The sequence below is a fragment of the Cryptomeria japonica genome, chromosome 4, assembly GCF_030272615.1.
Source record: "Cryptomeria japonica chromosome 4, Sugi_1.0, whole genome shotgun sequence".
NCBI classification, from domain to species: domain Eukaryota; kingdom Viridiplantae; phylum Streptophyta; class Pinopsida; order Cupressales; family Cupressaceae; genus Cryptomeria; species Cryptomeria japonica.
Window position 1 is genome coordinate 22,586,761 of NC_081408.1, and position 14,682 is coordinate 22,601,442.

At 34.5% G+C, this 14,682-nt stretch overlaps 1 protein-coding gene across 1 annotated transcript in view; it reads left to right on the plus strand.

The window, feature by feature from the left end:
* LOC131030857 (protein DETOXIFICATION 40) overlaps window positions 1-10,121 on the plus strand; it is a 106,555-nt gene extending 96,434 nt beyond the window's left edge. Inside the window, 1 exon segment of the mRNA XM_059218616.1 lies at window positions 9,848-10,121. Coding sequence (XP_059074599.1) covers window positions 9,848-9,943 — 96 coding nt within the window. The 3' untranslated portion in view covers window positions 9,944-10,121.
* The last annotated feature ends 4,561 nt before the right edge of the window (window positions 10,122-14,682 follow it).

A 14,682-nucleotide genomic window follows, 5' to 3' on the forward strand; every position in this document is an offset into this window, starting at 1 on the left:
CACTCCATAATATTCACATACTCAAGGACTACAAAGCATTCTTCCATTGGGACATTAAAAACTCTTTCTCGCACAAATACTATTTTCTACATATTGAAACTTGCACTACACCAACCTTTTGAAAACACCTCAATTTATTCACCAGACCTCACAAGAATATCAGATTACTTACTTTTGTACCATATACAACACATATTGACATTAATGACAACACAACACAACAACTCATTTCCAAAATATTGGTCATGAGAAGTTATCCATCATCATAGTAATGAAAACCACCCTATGAGATAGGTATTTTATGATTCATTTGGGATTTTGTATTATTAAATTATGTAGATTGAGATATCTCAATCAACTTTTGGAAACCATCACATTATCCAAGTATGCTCTATATTTTCTCTTCAGATTTCACATGGATGACTATAGGCTTGTTTTAACTCCTAAGTTCTTTTTGGATTCAAAATTGAGGCTCGATGTGCTTCACCCTTTAATAATGTCCCTTTGTATTGATAATTTTTGGGGAGTCTCATCTACATGACTCATATGAATCTTGACATTTCATATGCTATATCCATGGCCTCTTAATTCATTTAGGAGCCCTTTGAGTTGTTTTAGAAAGTAGCTTAGTAGATTCTCGACTATATATAAGATACTAGTTTTGGGATGCACTACACATGGAGCATTGATATCATCTTTATGGGATATACAAATTCATACTAGGTAAGGGACTCTTAAGACCAAGTCTACTTCAGGTTACAATTTGTTTCTTGGTTCAAGTTGAAGAAATAGTCTACAATTTATCTATCTTATATTGAGGTTGAGTATTAGGGGGCTATAAATGTAACTATTGATGTTATTTGGATAATAATCTTCTCATTGGTTGTGATAATCACAAAACTAAATCCATCATTAGAGAACTGAGCATATTGATGTCCACATGCACAACATTTGAGACCTCATTCATGGATAATTCATAAATATTTTCTATTGCTTGAGTTTTGGTTTCACTAAACTCTTCACATAAAGCATGTATCTTTATTTTCACATATTTTCTAGGGGTGCAAGAGGCTTCATATTTTGGGAGGGATACCTATTCATTTCTTACTCTTGTGGTATTTTCCTCTATTTGCAAGGAAGGGCTAATGAAGGGGTATTATCTCTTGGAGATTCTTCTCTTTGGGGGGTAATTTTTAGGTACATGTGTACATCATAAGGATATATTTGCTAGGTACCATCCTTTAACACAACTAAGCTATGCTTAATGGGGTGTGTTAGTGTAGGATTTTATTTTCCTATTATCTTTCTTAAATTATCCTATAATATATTAATTAAGATTATTTGGGTTAATAAAATGAATATTAGTCTCAATGGTGTGTGTGTTGACATCTTCTATTAGATTTAAATTTACTATTCTTAGATATTGTTAGTGTTCTCTCTTTGTACATTATATTTTCCGCATCCCCCTCTCTCACTTATCCTATATAAAGTCACTTTCCTAGATTGTATTACACTAGATATGGAGTTATCATTTATTTTGCATAGTCTAACATGTGAGTATAGATAAGAACCTTCCCATTTTTATTATTCTTTCTTCCAAGTTTGGTTACTAGTATCAACAAATTGAATTTTAAAACACTCCTTTTGTCTACTATAGCTATCTTAAAATATGTCATTATGAGATATTATACAAATAAATGTAATGAGTTGGCTAGGAGAAATTAAAGTTGATCTGTTGGAAGAGAGAAGTTTAATTGGGAAGGTGACAATTTTTTTAGTCTTGAAAGATCCTGAAGGTGAGGATAGCTTTCTCTCCGGAACCCCATGATAATAGGTCACATGATATAAGAATGGGGAGGACTCTATTAGTAAGAAGGATGCATGTCAAAGGATGGAAGTTGATTGTTTTTGTACTACGCTTAAATAATTCTACCTTATCTTAACTTGTTATCACCAAAGAAAGAAAAAACAAAAATGGAGGATTCAAGCCTTAGATTTTACTTTGGCATAAAGGTAACAAAAAATTCTTTGAGATTGTTGGCTGCATTAATGATATGTTTTTGTCATTGATGCCAATTATCCGGTAGTGATATTGTTGATATTGTTGTAATGAGTTTTTGTAACCGATAGGAAGAATTTGTGGAATGAACCGGTATTGCTATGCATTGGAGAGTTGAACCAGTAAACCCTACCCGTTGATTTGATAAACCCTAACTGATTAAGTTTGGTGATTGGTTATATTGGTTTATGATCTGATGATGAGAGATAATGATTATGCCACATATGATTATTGTATAAAGAGAGTTTCAAAGTGATGTTGGCATGTTCATGAAATGGTTTCTGTCTAGCGAATGAGCAAGTATATTGCATGTAATACAAATCATGTGATGAGTTACTGAGTTCGATGAAGTGGTGATCAAGGAGCGATCAAGGTTTTCTTGATTGATGTGTAGAGATTGCTATGTAATCCAATGGTCATACTTGAACCGACTTGTTTGTAATCTATATGAGAGAATTAGGTTCTTGTTGTGTTACTGACCTAATTTATTTGTTTATAAGGTCAATGAGTTGTTTATTTTCAAAGTTGGCAAAGTTTTATTTGAGTTTGTGGTTGCCGAACCGGATGATGTATCTACAGTTTGAGTAAAAGTGGATAGGAGCATGAAAAGGATTTGAAAAAGCAAGTGTAGTGCTATTCAAACAGATCAAAAAACTCTTGTTGTTTTCTAAGAATTATAGCAGATTGAAATCCCCTAATCAGGTAAGCTCTAACAAGCTTGGTGCTATTCAAATCCTCTAACCAGGTGATCTAGTAGCTTGGATTTCACATCCTCTACCAAGGTTACTCCTTACTAGGTATTGCTTCTAACAAGCCATTATAGTCAATCCCTTAACCGGGTGGTCCCTAACCAGATATGTTCTTAACATGACTTTTGTAAACCTTTAACAGGCTAGGCTCCTAACAGGGCAAACTTCAAAAGAGTTCAGATAGTTATCTTGTGAGTGTCATCTCACCGCAGTTTTTCCCATTTGGGTTTCCACGTCAAAATATTGTGTCAAGTGGTGAATGCTTTTGTGGTTATGTTCTTATGGTTCATTTGCATAACTACTTAATACACTTTGATAAATCATGATAACCGAAAGCATTGTGAAATGAATTTTTACTTATGTCAGTAAAAGCATTTTGATTTTTATTATTTTTAAGTTGTTTACTATTAATTTGTTGTAACATTCAATCGGTTTATCTTGAGGGTTTTTATCTTGACAATGATATTTGCATTGATAGTTCTAAGTTTACTTTGAGAGATTGATTTTGAGATTGGTGAAGCTAGTATCAGTTTTTCTATCTACTGATTCACACCCCCCTCTCAGTAGTTGATTGGATTCTTATTCTTTCATCATACCATCAATTGGTATCAGAGCTTATCAGGTCATCTAAGGTCTAATCTTAACAGCTTGAGGTAAATATCTTGCAGATCATGATGAAGAAGGAAGGTCTAAAGTTTAATAGAGAGAACTATAGGATATGGAGTGATAGAATGACAATTTATATCAAGAGTCTAGGAAATCAATACTGGGAAAATGTTGTTACTCAATATGTTGCACCTAGTGGGACTATGACTGATGGTCAGAAGAAAGAGAAACAAGAAAACAATCAAGCATTAGAGGCTATTATCAGTTCTTTGTCTGATGCAAAGTATGTAGATGTTCATGGTCTAGAGACTGCATATGATGTATGGAAAAACTTGAAGAGATTTATAGTGGTGATGAACATGTTAATATTGCTAAAGAAGAGAGTATAAGAGGAAATTTTGATGACATGCGGATGGCTGAAGGTGAAAATATCCACTAGTATGGTCAAAGAATAAAAGAGATAGTCGGTGAAAATAAGAGTGCGAGAGGTAAAGTGGAAGATGCCACAGTGATCAGTAAGGTACTGAGAACCCTGCTACCAGTCTATGCTATCTGAGTTGCAACCATTCAAGAGCTAAATTCTATTGACAAAACTAAGGTAGCCCTTGACTCCATCATTGGAAAGCTTACTACTTTTGAATTAAATTGTTATGATGGTAGTGTACAAAAATCTGAGTCTGCATTTAGAGATTTTGTTTCTAACCCATCTTTGAGGAAAATTAGAGATGTCAGTCACAGTTATGAATCTAGATCCACCAGAGAAGCTGATGATGAAGACAATTTAGTTGAGCTTGAAGCATTGTTGGCCAAGCGGTTGCCCAGAGGTACTCACAAATATAGAGGTAAATTACCTTTGAAATGTTTTGCATGCAACAAGATCGAACACATAGCTGTTAACTGTCCTAATGGTTATAATGAGCACAAATGAGAGAAATTCAAGAAGTATAAGAGTAAAGGAAAAATAAATTGTCTTATTGTTGTTGATGATGGTATCATTGATGAGGAATATAATGGTGAGGTTAATGAGGATATTGTGTTTGTAACATTAAAGAGGACATATCTAATTAGAAGGCGTTAGTATCTCGAATGGATAACTCTAATGATTGGATCATTAATAGTGGTTGTTCACATCACATGATTAGTGACCGAAGCAAATTTATTTATTTGAAGGAATTTGATGGTGGAGTTGTAAGATTTGGTAATGACTCACCCTACATGGTTAAAGGTAAGGTAACTATTTCTCTTAATGGAAAGAGCAGTGCAGATGATGTCTACTGGGTTGAAGGTTTAAAGAACAATTTTTTGAGTGTGGCACAACTCAATGACAAGAGGATACCCATTGGAGTTTAAGAATGGTATGTGCAAAATATATGGGAGAAAAGGTGAATTGATTGCAACTAGGAAGCAAACTAAAGGTAACCTATTTCACCTTAATCCTAAAGTCAGCAACTGTTTAATTGCAAAGATAGATGATAGTTGGCTTTGGCATAGGAGATTTTGTCATATAAACTTTGATAACATTGTTAAAGTGAGTAAGTCCAAGGCAGTGAGAGGTTTGCCTTAGTTGGATAAACTGGTTAATGTTCTATGTAAGGAATGTCAGTTGGGAAAGATGACATCCTCAACTTTCAAGAGAAAATATTTTTCAGCGAAACATCTGTTAGATTTGGTTCATACGGATCTTTGTGGACCAATAAGGACAAAAAGTATTCAAGGTGACAAATATTTTATGATCTTCACTAATGATTGCTCACGGATGATGTGGGTCACATTCTTGAAGGATAAGACTGAAGCATTTAGTAAGTTCAAGGCATTTAGAGTCTTGGCTAAGAAGGAGAGTGGTAAGAAGATAAAGTGTTTGAGGACTGATCAAGGTGGTGAATTTACTTTTGAGGAATTCACTAGATATTGTGAAGAAAATTGTATCAAACAACGGCTTTCTGCACCGAGGAAACCACAACAGAATGGTATCACAGAGAGAAACAATCATTCAGTTGTTGAAGTTGCTAGGACAATATTGATACAAGGAGGTGTACTGAAAATGCTTCGGAGGGAAGCTATCAGCACAACTATCTACACTATGAACTAGATTATGGTAAAGAGAGGTAAGGACAAGACTCCTTATGAATACTGGTATGGAAGATCACCTAATGTTAGTTATTTCAAGATATTTGGTAGCAAATTTTTTACTAAGAGAGGTGATTATGTTAGCAAATTTGAGGCTAAAAGTGATGAAGGTATATTTCTTAGTTATTCCACTAAGAGTAAGGCCTACAATTATTTTAACAACCACACACAAATAATTATTGAGGGTGTTGATGTTCGAGTGGATGATTATCCTAAAGTCTAAGAGGAACCCAGTTTGGAGAAAAAGGATGAAGATCCTTGCATTTTGTTTTTGGAACCATAAACTGTGAAACCTGAAACTGGTAAAGCAGATATTGATGCGCTAGTTCAAACTGGAAAAAATAAATTCAAAAGAAGATGATGATAATGAAGAAGATGAACCTGAAGATAATGATCATGTTATTCTGAGATATGTGAAACTCAATCACAATCCTGAGCAGATTATTGGAGATAAGGATGTTAGAGTACTAACCAAAAGAAGAATTAGAGAGAATTCTTGCATGATCTCCACCATTGAACCAAGAACTGCTAAGGAAGCTTTTGGTGATGATCATTGGGTTAAAGCTATGGAGGAGGAACTAGATAAAATTGAGAAGAACAACACATGGACCCTAGTAACCCAATCGGTAAATAAAAATGTAATGGGTACTAAGTGGGTATTCGGGAACAAGTTGAATGAAGATGGTGTTGTAGTTCGCAACAAAGCTAGTTTGGTTTGCAAAGGTTATGCGCAAGAGGAAGGAGAAGAATATGGTAAGACTTTTGCACCAGTGGCAAGACTGGAAGGTGTCAGAACTTTACTTGCATTTGCAACACATAAGAAATTCAAGGTATACTAGATGGATGTTAAGTCAACATTTTTGAATGGGATACTGGAAGAAGTATGCATTGAGCAGCCAGATGGTTATGCTTTGATTGTTGAGAAAGACATGGTATGCATATTTTATAAGGCTTTATATAGATTAAAGTAGACACCGAGAGAATGGTATGAAAGGCTTCATAGACATTTGATGGAGATAGGTTTTCTGAGAACCAATGAAGATAGCAACATATATCTCAAATCTGAAGGAGATAAAATACTGGTGAGTGAAGTATTTGTAGATGATATCATATTTGGAGGTAATGATGACAAGAGCAATGATTTTGTAGATGTAATGAAAAATGAGTTTGAAATGTCTCTAGTGGGTGAAATAAAAAATGCATAGGCTTGCAAATACAACAAATGGAGAATAGTATTTTCATCACACAGTCTAAGTATGTGAAAGAGGTCTTGAAGATATTTGGTATGAGTGACTGTAAACCAGTTGGGACACCAATGGTTACAGGTTGTAAGTTGTCTAACGAAGATGAATCCACATCTATTGATAAGAAGGAATACAGGTCAATGATTGGAAAAACGCACTATGTTGTTCATAGCAGACTGGAATAGCTCATGCAATTGGCCTAGTTGCTAGATTCTAGAAGAATCCTAAGGAAACACATTTGATAGCAACCAAGAGGATTTTTAGATATTTGAAAGGTAGTGTTGACTATGGATTATGGTATCCATATGGAGGAAATTTTGACTTGAAGGTGTACATAGATGTAGATTGGGTAGGAAATGTTCATGATAGGAAAATCACAACTAGTGGAGCATTTTTTCTTAGAGGAAGACTTGTTTCATGGAGTAGTAAGAAGCAGAGTTGTACATCACAATCTACTATTGAAGCTGAGTATGTTGTAGCTTACATGAATTGTACCCAGGCTATCTAGATGAGGCACATTTTGGAAGGTTTTAAGATGAATATTTTAGAACCTGTAAAGATCTTATGTTATAATACAAATCCCATAAATATTTCCAAGAATCCTGTTTTGCACTTATGAACCAAGCATATTGAATTGAAGTATCATTTCTTAAGGGAAAAAGTGCAGAGTAAAGATGTGATCTTGGAACATGTTTCTACCAAGGACCAGCTTGCAGATATCTTTACTAAACCTCTACCTAAGACTAGTTTTGAGTATCTTAGAAGTCAGCTAGGGGTTGTACCCCTTCATGAGGTCAGTTGAGCATGATGTAGATTACATCAGTCCTAGAGCTACTTGTAGAATTTTATAGCATGATTGGTGTAGAAGTGGAGTTATTCCACAGGGGGCGCATCAAGTTGCAGGTTGTTGATGTTGAACAGTGAAATTTGACATTGCATATTTTACTTTCAATTTAGCATTGTTGTCAAAGGGGGACAAGAACTATGTGATTTGTATGATTGACAGAGAGAAGGAAGACAAGCTGAAGACAAGGTGAATACTAAGTAATGTAAACCAGGAATCCTACTCACAATCATAGCAATCAATGGTATTGATATTTGTATTTCCATCAATTCCAAAGGGGGAGATTGTTGGAATTTGCATGAAGATTGCATTAATGATATGTTGTTGTCATTGCTATCAATGAACCAGTAATGATATTGTTGTAATGATGTTTTGTAACCGGTAGGAAGAATTTGTGGAGTGAAGCAGTATTGCTATGTATTGGAGAGTTGAACTGGTAAACCCTACCTATTGAACTGGTAAACCCTACCTATTGATTTGATAAACCCTAACCGATTAAGTTTGGTGATTGGTTATATTGGTTTATGATTTGATGATGAGTGGTAATGATTATGACATGTATGATTATTGTATGAAGAGATTTTCATAGTGATTTTGGCACGTTGATGAAATGGTTTTTGTCTAGGGAATGAGAAAGTATATTTCATGTAATACAAAGCATGTGATGAGCTACTGAGTTCGATGAAGTGGTGATCAAGGAGTGATCGAGGTTTTTTTGATTGATGTGCAGAGATTGCTATGCAATCCAATGGTCATACTTGAACCGACTTGTTTGTAATCTCTATGAGAGAATTAGTTTTTTGTTGTGTTACCGACCTAATTGATTTGTTTATAAGGTCGATGAGTTGTTTAGTTTCAGAGTTGGCAAAGTTTTAGTTGAGTGTGTGGTTGCCAAATTGGATGATGTATCTGCAGTTTGAGTAAAGGCAAATAGGAGCCTGAAAAGGATCTGAACAAGCAAGTGTAGTGATATTCAAATAGATCAGCAAACTCATGTTGTGTTCTAACAATTACAGTAGATTGAAATCCCCTAACCGGGTAAGCTCTAACAAGCTTGGTGGTATTCAAATCCTCTAACTAGGTGATCCATTATCTTAGATTTCAAATCCTCTACCAAGGTTACTCCTTACAGGTTATTGCTTCTAACAAGTCATTATAGTCAATCCATTAACCGGGTGGTCCCTAACAGGATATGTTCTTAACAGGACTTTTGTAAAGCTTTGACAAGCTAGGCTCCTAATAGGGCAAACTTCAGAAGAGTTCAGATAGTTATCTTGTGAGTCTCATCTCACCGTGGTTTTTCCCATTTGGGTTTCCACATCAAAAATATTGTGTCAAGTGGTGAATGTTTTTGTGGTTATGTTCTTATGGTTGATTTGCTTACCTACTTAATCCACTTTGATAAATCATGATAACCAAAAGCATTGTGAAATGAAGTTTTACTTATATCAATAAAAGCATTTTGATGTTTATGAGTTTGAAGTTGTTTACTGTTAATTTTTTGTAACAGTCAAGTGGTTTATCTTGAGGGTTTTTATCTTGACAGTGATATTTGCATTGATAGTTCTAAGTTTACTTTGAGAGATTGATTTTGAGATTGGTGAAGTTGGTATTAGTTTTTCTATCTAGTGATTCACCCCCCCTCTTAGTAGTTGACTAGAGTCTTATTCTTTCATCATACCATCAGAGATATCTTATAATCTAGGGTTAGTTCTCAACAAAGGAAGAATGATAAAGAAACAATCTCACTTGAATGATTCAATAGACAAAATTAATTCTTGAATTCATCATTTTCTAAAGCTCTATGACTTCAAGCATTTTGACTAGCTCAATGTTTATGACTTCTATTATATTAAGTGAATCTATATTATTATTTTGAGTTTGTTATTAATTTAAAATCCTCATATTATTAGCTTATATAATTATTTATCTATCAGTTATTAAGCTTCAATACTATATTTATATAAATATTTGTAAAAGGTATTAAAACCCTTTCATAAAACCCACTTTATATCTGTAATTTTCAAATTCTATTTTTCTTTATTAAATGATATATAAACTATAGAATAACGTATAAATTTATAATTTTTTAATAATTTAAATGTTTTTGCACTATACATTTCTATTATATCTTGTGCATGCATAAATAAATTACAAACAAATTGTTCTTAATTTTTGGTAAGTTTTTAAAATTATTTTGGACTTGGAAAAATTGTAGGTGGAAAGAGCTTCTCAACGCTTGTCTACTTGGGATGCTAAACCTGAAGATATGAATCAAGAACCTACAACAAACGATGAGGTGATAATATTGTAATTTTGTCATCACTTTAAGATTATTTAATAGCATGAAAGTATATAAGAATATTAACTACGTATTTTGATATAGGCTTAAGGAAGACATTTCGCTTTATGACATAACAGTTTTGATAGGCCCCTTTTATAAGGAGGAAGACAATATGATTGAATGTCTTGTATTATGTATTTTAACATTAATATGGATGCTTCTTTTTTTTTAATGATGCTTCTTTTTTTAAATGATAGCTTGAGGCAATTTTGGGTGATCATGTTAGGCCCAATATGGAAAGCTAATGTATTGAGAGGGGAGGGGTGAATCAGTACTTCAAAACTTTTCTTTAATAATAACTTTACTATAATGCATAAACCGAATAGTGCAGTAACATAATATAAAGCTAAAACAAATAGATAACAGTCATACATGATTCACTCCATAACACATATATTTTGGTTACGCAGAAACTCTTGGTTAGAGAGAAAAACTGCGGTGGGGATGGTACCCACAACTTCACTACTGCAATAATAAAGTGTGCTCGGTTAGAGCTACATGTTTAGCTATTTCTGATAGCTTACCCTATTAGGAGTAACAAGATTTGTTAGATCTACCTTGCTAAAGGATTTTACAACACTTATTCTAAATGTTGCACCTGGTTAGAGGCTTTACAATTTACAGACTTATTAGACTCTTTTACCCTGTTAAAGGTTTCTCTTACAACTTCAAAATATTACAATAAATCATTACAAATATTTGCAACTTTACATCTGGAATGTTATAGTAGATTCTATGTGCTTAGAATAGATTACCTTGCTTATAGCATACCTCGGTAACCCATATAGTAACTCGGTAAACCCTTCTGTTTACTCTGTTCTTTGACTGTCCTCTGAAATCCTTCTCGGTGACCTCTGTGTCTCTGTAATAGTCATAACACTTAGTGCTTTCACATGTCTTGCTTCATATATCTCTATATCTTCCTTTCTATCATGCTACATGTGTATTTCTGATCTTAATCCATGTTGTATAAATAGATCTCTTATGACGATGATCCGTTCATTGCTTTGATCTTACAAACATGTTTTATTGAATGAATAACCATGCAAAATATTTCATTGGTTAGATGACCTCAAAATCATACACAATCTTTAAGTGCAATTTCCAATGTGATAACAATTAGATGTTCCTCGATCTTGTAACACATTTGCATATGTATGTCTAGGTTCAATGAATCTGGTAACATGTTTCACTCAGTGTATATCAACTTGGTGTGTCATCTTTGTTGCTCGGTAGACATGGAATGATACTCGGTAGACAACTCGGTGTATACTACACTCTAAGACTACTTTCTTCTGTAACCAACTAGACTGTGCATACCGATTGAATATTTCGATAGAGATAACCGACTAGAGTATATAGAATAACTTTGAACATAAAACTAATGGCAACTTGATAAGTAGTAACAATCTCCCCTTTTGACATTAGTTGAGATGTTTGACAAAAACTACTTTCAAAGTTATAACTCAATAATCTATATACTTGCAATATTTGACTATAATGACAATATATACAATATTTAATGAAATAGTAAATCCAGATATACTCCCCTTATTGATATACTGTACAAAACTCTGATTTTGCATGCTTGGTGATCTGTTCTCATTCTTTGCTTACTGTTATGTTTACTGCTTGGTTCACTGCTCTTGGATACTCTGTTTGCTCTGCTCAGTATACTCCCCCTGTATACTATACTCCTTTTGTTTGATATTATACTTTGAATACTATATCACTCCCCCAATACTGTATCAAATACTATATCACTCTCCCAATACTGTATCACTCCCCCTTTTTAACAAACATAAAAACGTTAATTACCATTCGGGGGTGGTAACTGATCAAAAATGGATTTGTACTTGATCTGGGCTTCGGTGAGAGCGACAGAGAGGGCATCCTTTACACTATCCATTAAGGAATTTTGTACTTGAATATTAGCCAACAATGATATTAAGCCATCTAGAGTGCTTCCCTCTTGTGTAGTAGATAAGGATGTGGTTCAGTTGATCTGTTCTTGGATAGATGAAAGATGAGGAAGGAATAATGTCTGAAGTGTCATTATGTCCATCTGGATCTTGTGTTCTTCATTTCTTAAGTCCAATTGTTGAGCCATGAGCTGTTGTAGCTTTGTATAAAAATTCTGAATTGAATTTGGCTTTGTGGTCAACTTATTTGAGAGATCGGTGATCTCTTTCTCAATTGCTTCTGTTTTATTCTTAATGTCTTTAATGAATAAAGAAAATGTGCAGAGTTTCTAAAATAAATAAAGAATGTGCTTGAGTTGAGGAGTCAACTCAGTAATAAATTTGACAAGTTTAACTTTGCCAATAGCTATAGCTTTCTGTACCTCTTCTATCATTTTTGCAGTGAGCTCTTTGTCTTTTAGCTTGCTCAAATATTTTGATGCATCTACTCCAGATGTCTCTATCTTTTTTAGGAGTTCATCCAGTTGAATGTGGATGGCTACATCAATTGACACTATAGCTTCAGGTAGCATATCTATTAAGAGTGCTTTCACCTTCTGAAGTACCTTTTTTTTCTTTTGAATGGCCATTTGCTTCTCTTGTTCAACCTTTGCTTTGCATAGTTCACTGAAATCAATGAGTGCTTGCCCCTTTAATTTTGATATATCTACATTGGGCAACACTATTGGTTTTGACAAATCAACTTTAAAACTATGCTTTTTAATCTTCTTTTCTTTACCTTTCACCGATGGAACTAAGACAATAGCTTGTGAGGCTTGATGACCCTCGGTAGGTTGCTCGGTAGAGGCAACACTTTGGTCGGTTTCTTTAGCCTCTGTAGTGTCCTTTGGTGTCTCGGTACTTGGTGTCTCAATTGCAACATTCTCAATGCTAGAAGGTGCTTGAGATGTCTATTCTTGAGTAGTACCTTCTCCTGTTGTAGACTTGTGATCTTCGGTGCCTTGATCCATATCCTGAGGGGTTTTGGTTGAAACAGGTTGCTTGACCGGTGGATAAGGCTAAACTTGTTCCAAGATTGATTCACTAGATACAAGTTTTGCATATGCATTGCCTTCTATCATTTCCTATTCTAGTGCCTCTATATCCATGATATCTTCATCTATTTGAATGGTGTTAGTAGGGTCTTGCTCGGTAGCATTAGGATATTGCTCGGTGACATCAACAATTTCAACTGTAGCTTGCTCACTAGCATCCTTGATTTTAAAGATTTCCTACCACTTTGCTTTTGTCTCATTTTCAACTTCAATATATAGCCCATTCATCAGTTTTAAGGCTCTTTGTTTGACAAGAAACTTTGAGTTGTAGGTTGTCAGATGTTCTTTTATTTTAGCTACTGACATGTCAGGAAAGAGATGAACCAGACTTCTTTCTCTGATCTATTTCTCCAAGTCTAGTGCATACTTCCACCTATTATCAATATGTAAATAAATTTCATTTGGAAGTGACTTAGCTAGTTCCAATGGAGCCAACCGAAATTTTAGAAGTGTGCAGATGACAACTTCTTCAATTTGTCTCTTCTCATAATTATTTCTGGTTTCATACTTTACATATCTAAATGATCCAAATCCTCCATATTCTTTCAGATTAGCACAGAAGTTTTCAACACTATGTACATTTACCTTCTTGCTCTTGACAATCTGAAATTTGCTTGCATCCTTAGATTCAGTATCACTAGACTCTTTTGCCAAAATGAGTCTCTGAGTAGATTTCTTGTAGGTCTTTGTTACCTTGGGAATAGTAACTCTTTGTTTTCTTACTCGGTGAAGCTGCAGATGCTCTAGTGTTAGGTCACTTTGGAGGTGGAGTTGGTGAGGCCTTTGATGTGTCTTGTTTCTTTCTCTTGAACACTTTTCCCTTAGGCAGTTCAGTGCTTAGTGTTATAGCTGCCTCTTGGGCTTTAGATTCCTCTTCGGTAATGGCAATGGTGCCTTTGACAGGAGTAGAGGAAGAGTCTTCTCCGAATTTCTCCGATAATGCCTTTATCATCTTTGTTGCCTTTCTTGTAGCTTTGGGTACTATAATGCTCATCTTTACCTTTTCCTTCACTTCCTCATAGGTTCCATACCTCAGCTCGGTAGCATGTCTTGGCAATGTAAGAAATGCATCAATTTTCTATTGTGTGATGTCAAAATCAATCTCGTAACCCATCGGTGACAAATATTGAGTTCTTGATTCCACAACATTCACATAACAGTAATCAGTGTCTACTTCAAAACATATGTCATTTTTGTATTTCTCTACTAGCTAGGGTGGAATCCGATACCTGTTATACATTTTCTCTTGAAATTTACTAAAGTAATCATCCATAATATCAATGAAATTATCACGTAACTTCTTGATGAAGTCATTGACCTGATGGGTGATTAGTCGGTGTAGTTCCCAAACAACTTTACCGACTGATGGAAAGAATTTTTCAAAATAGAAAAACATGCATATAAGTAATGATCCAAACTTTAGTGTATTAGCCAAGTTGTTCTTCTTCGGCTTCCTGATGGTGTTCAAATTCTCAAATAGGTTCTTTAGCAACACCTCACATAGATCAATTTTCATTCCCTTTTTCACAATTTTGTATGCTAGGTCTAATGTTGCATAGGGTACACTGTTTTCCCTTGCTGATTGGAAGAAACAGTAACCTATTACTCTTATGGAAAATTTTAGTTCTTCATCAGTGACATTATTCAGTTTCAATCCTCTGCAATCTAATTCCACTCCGATTAAACTGATCAA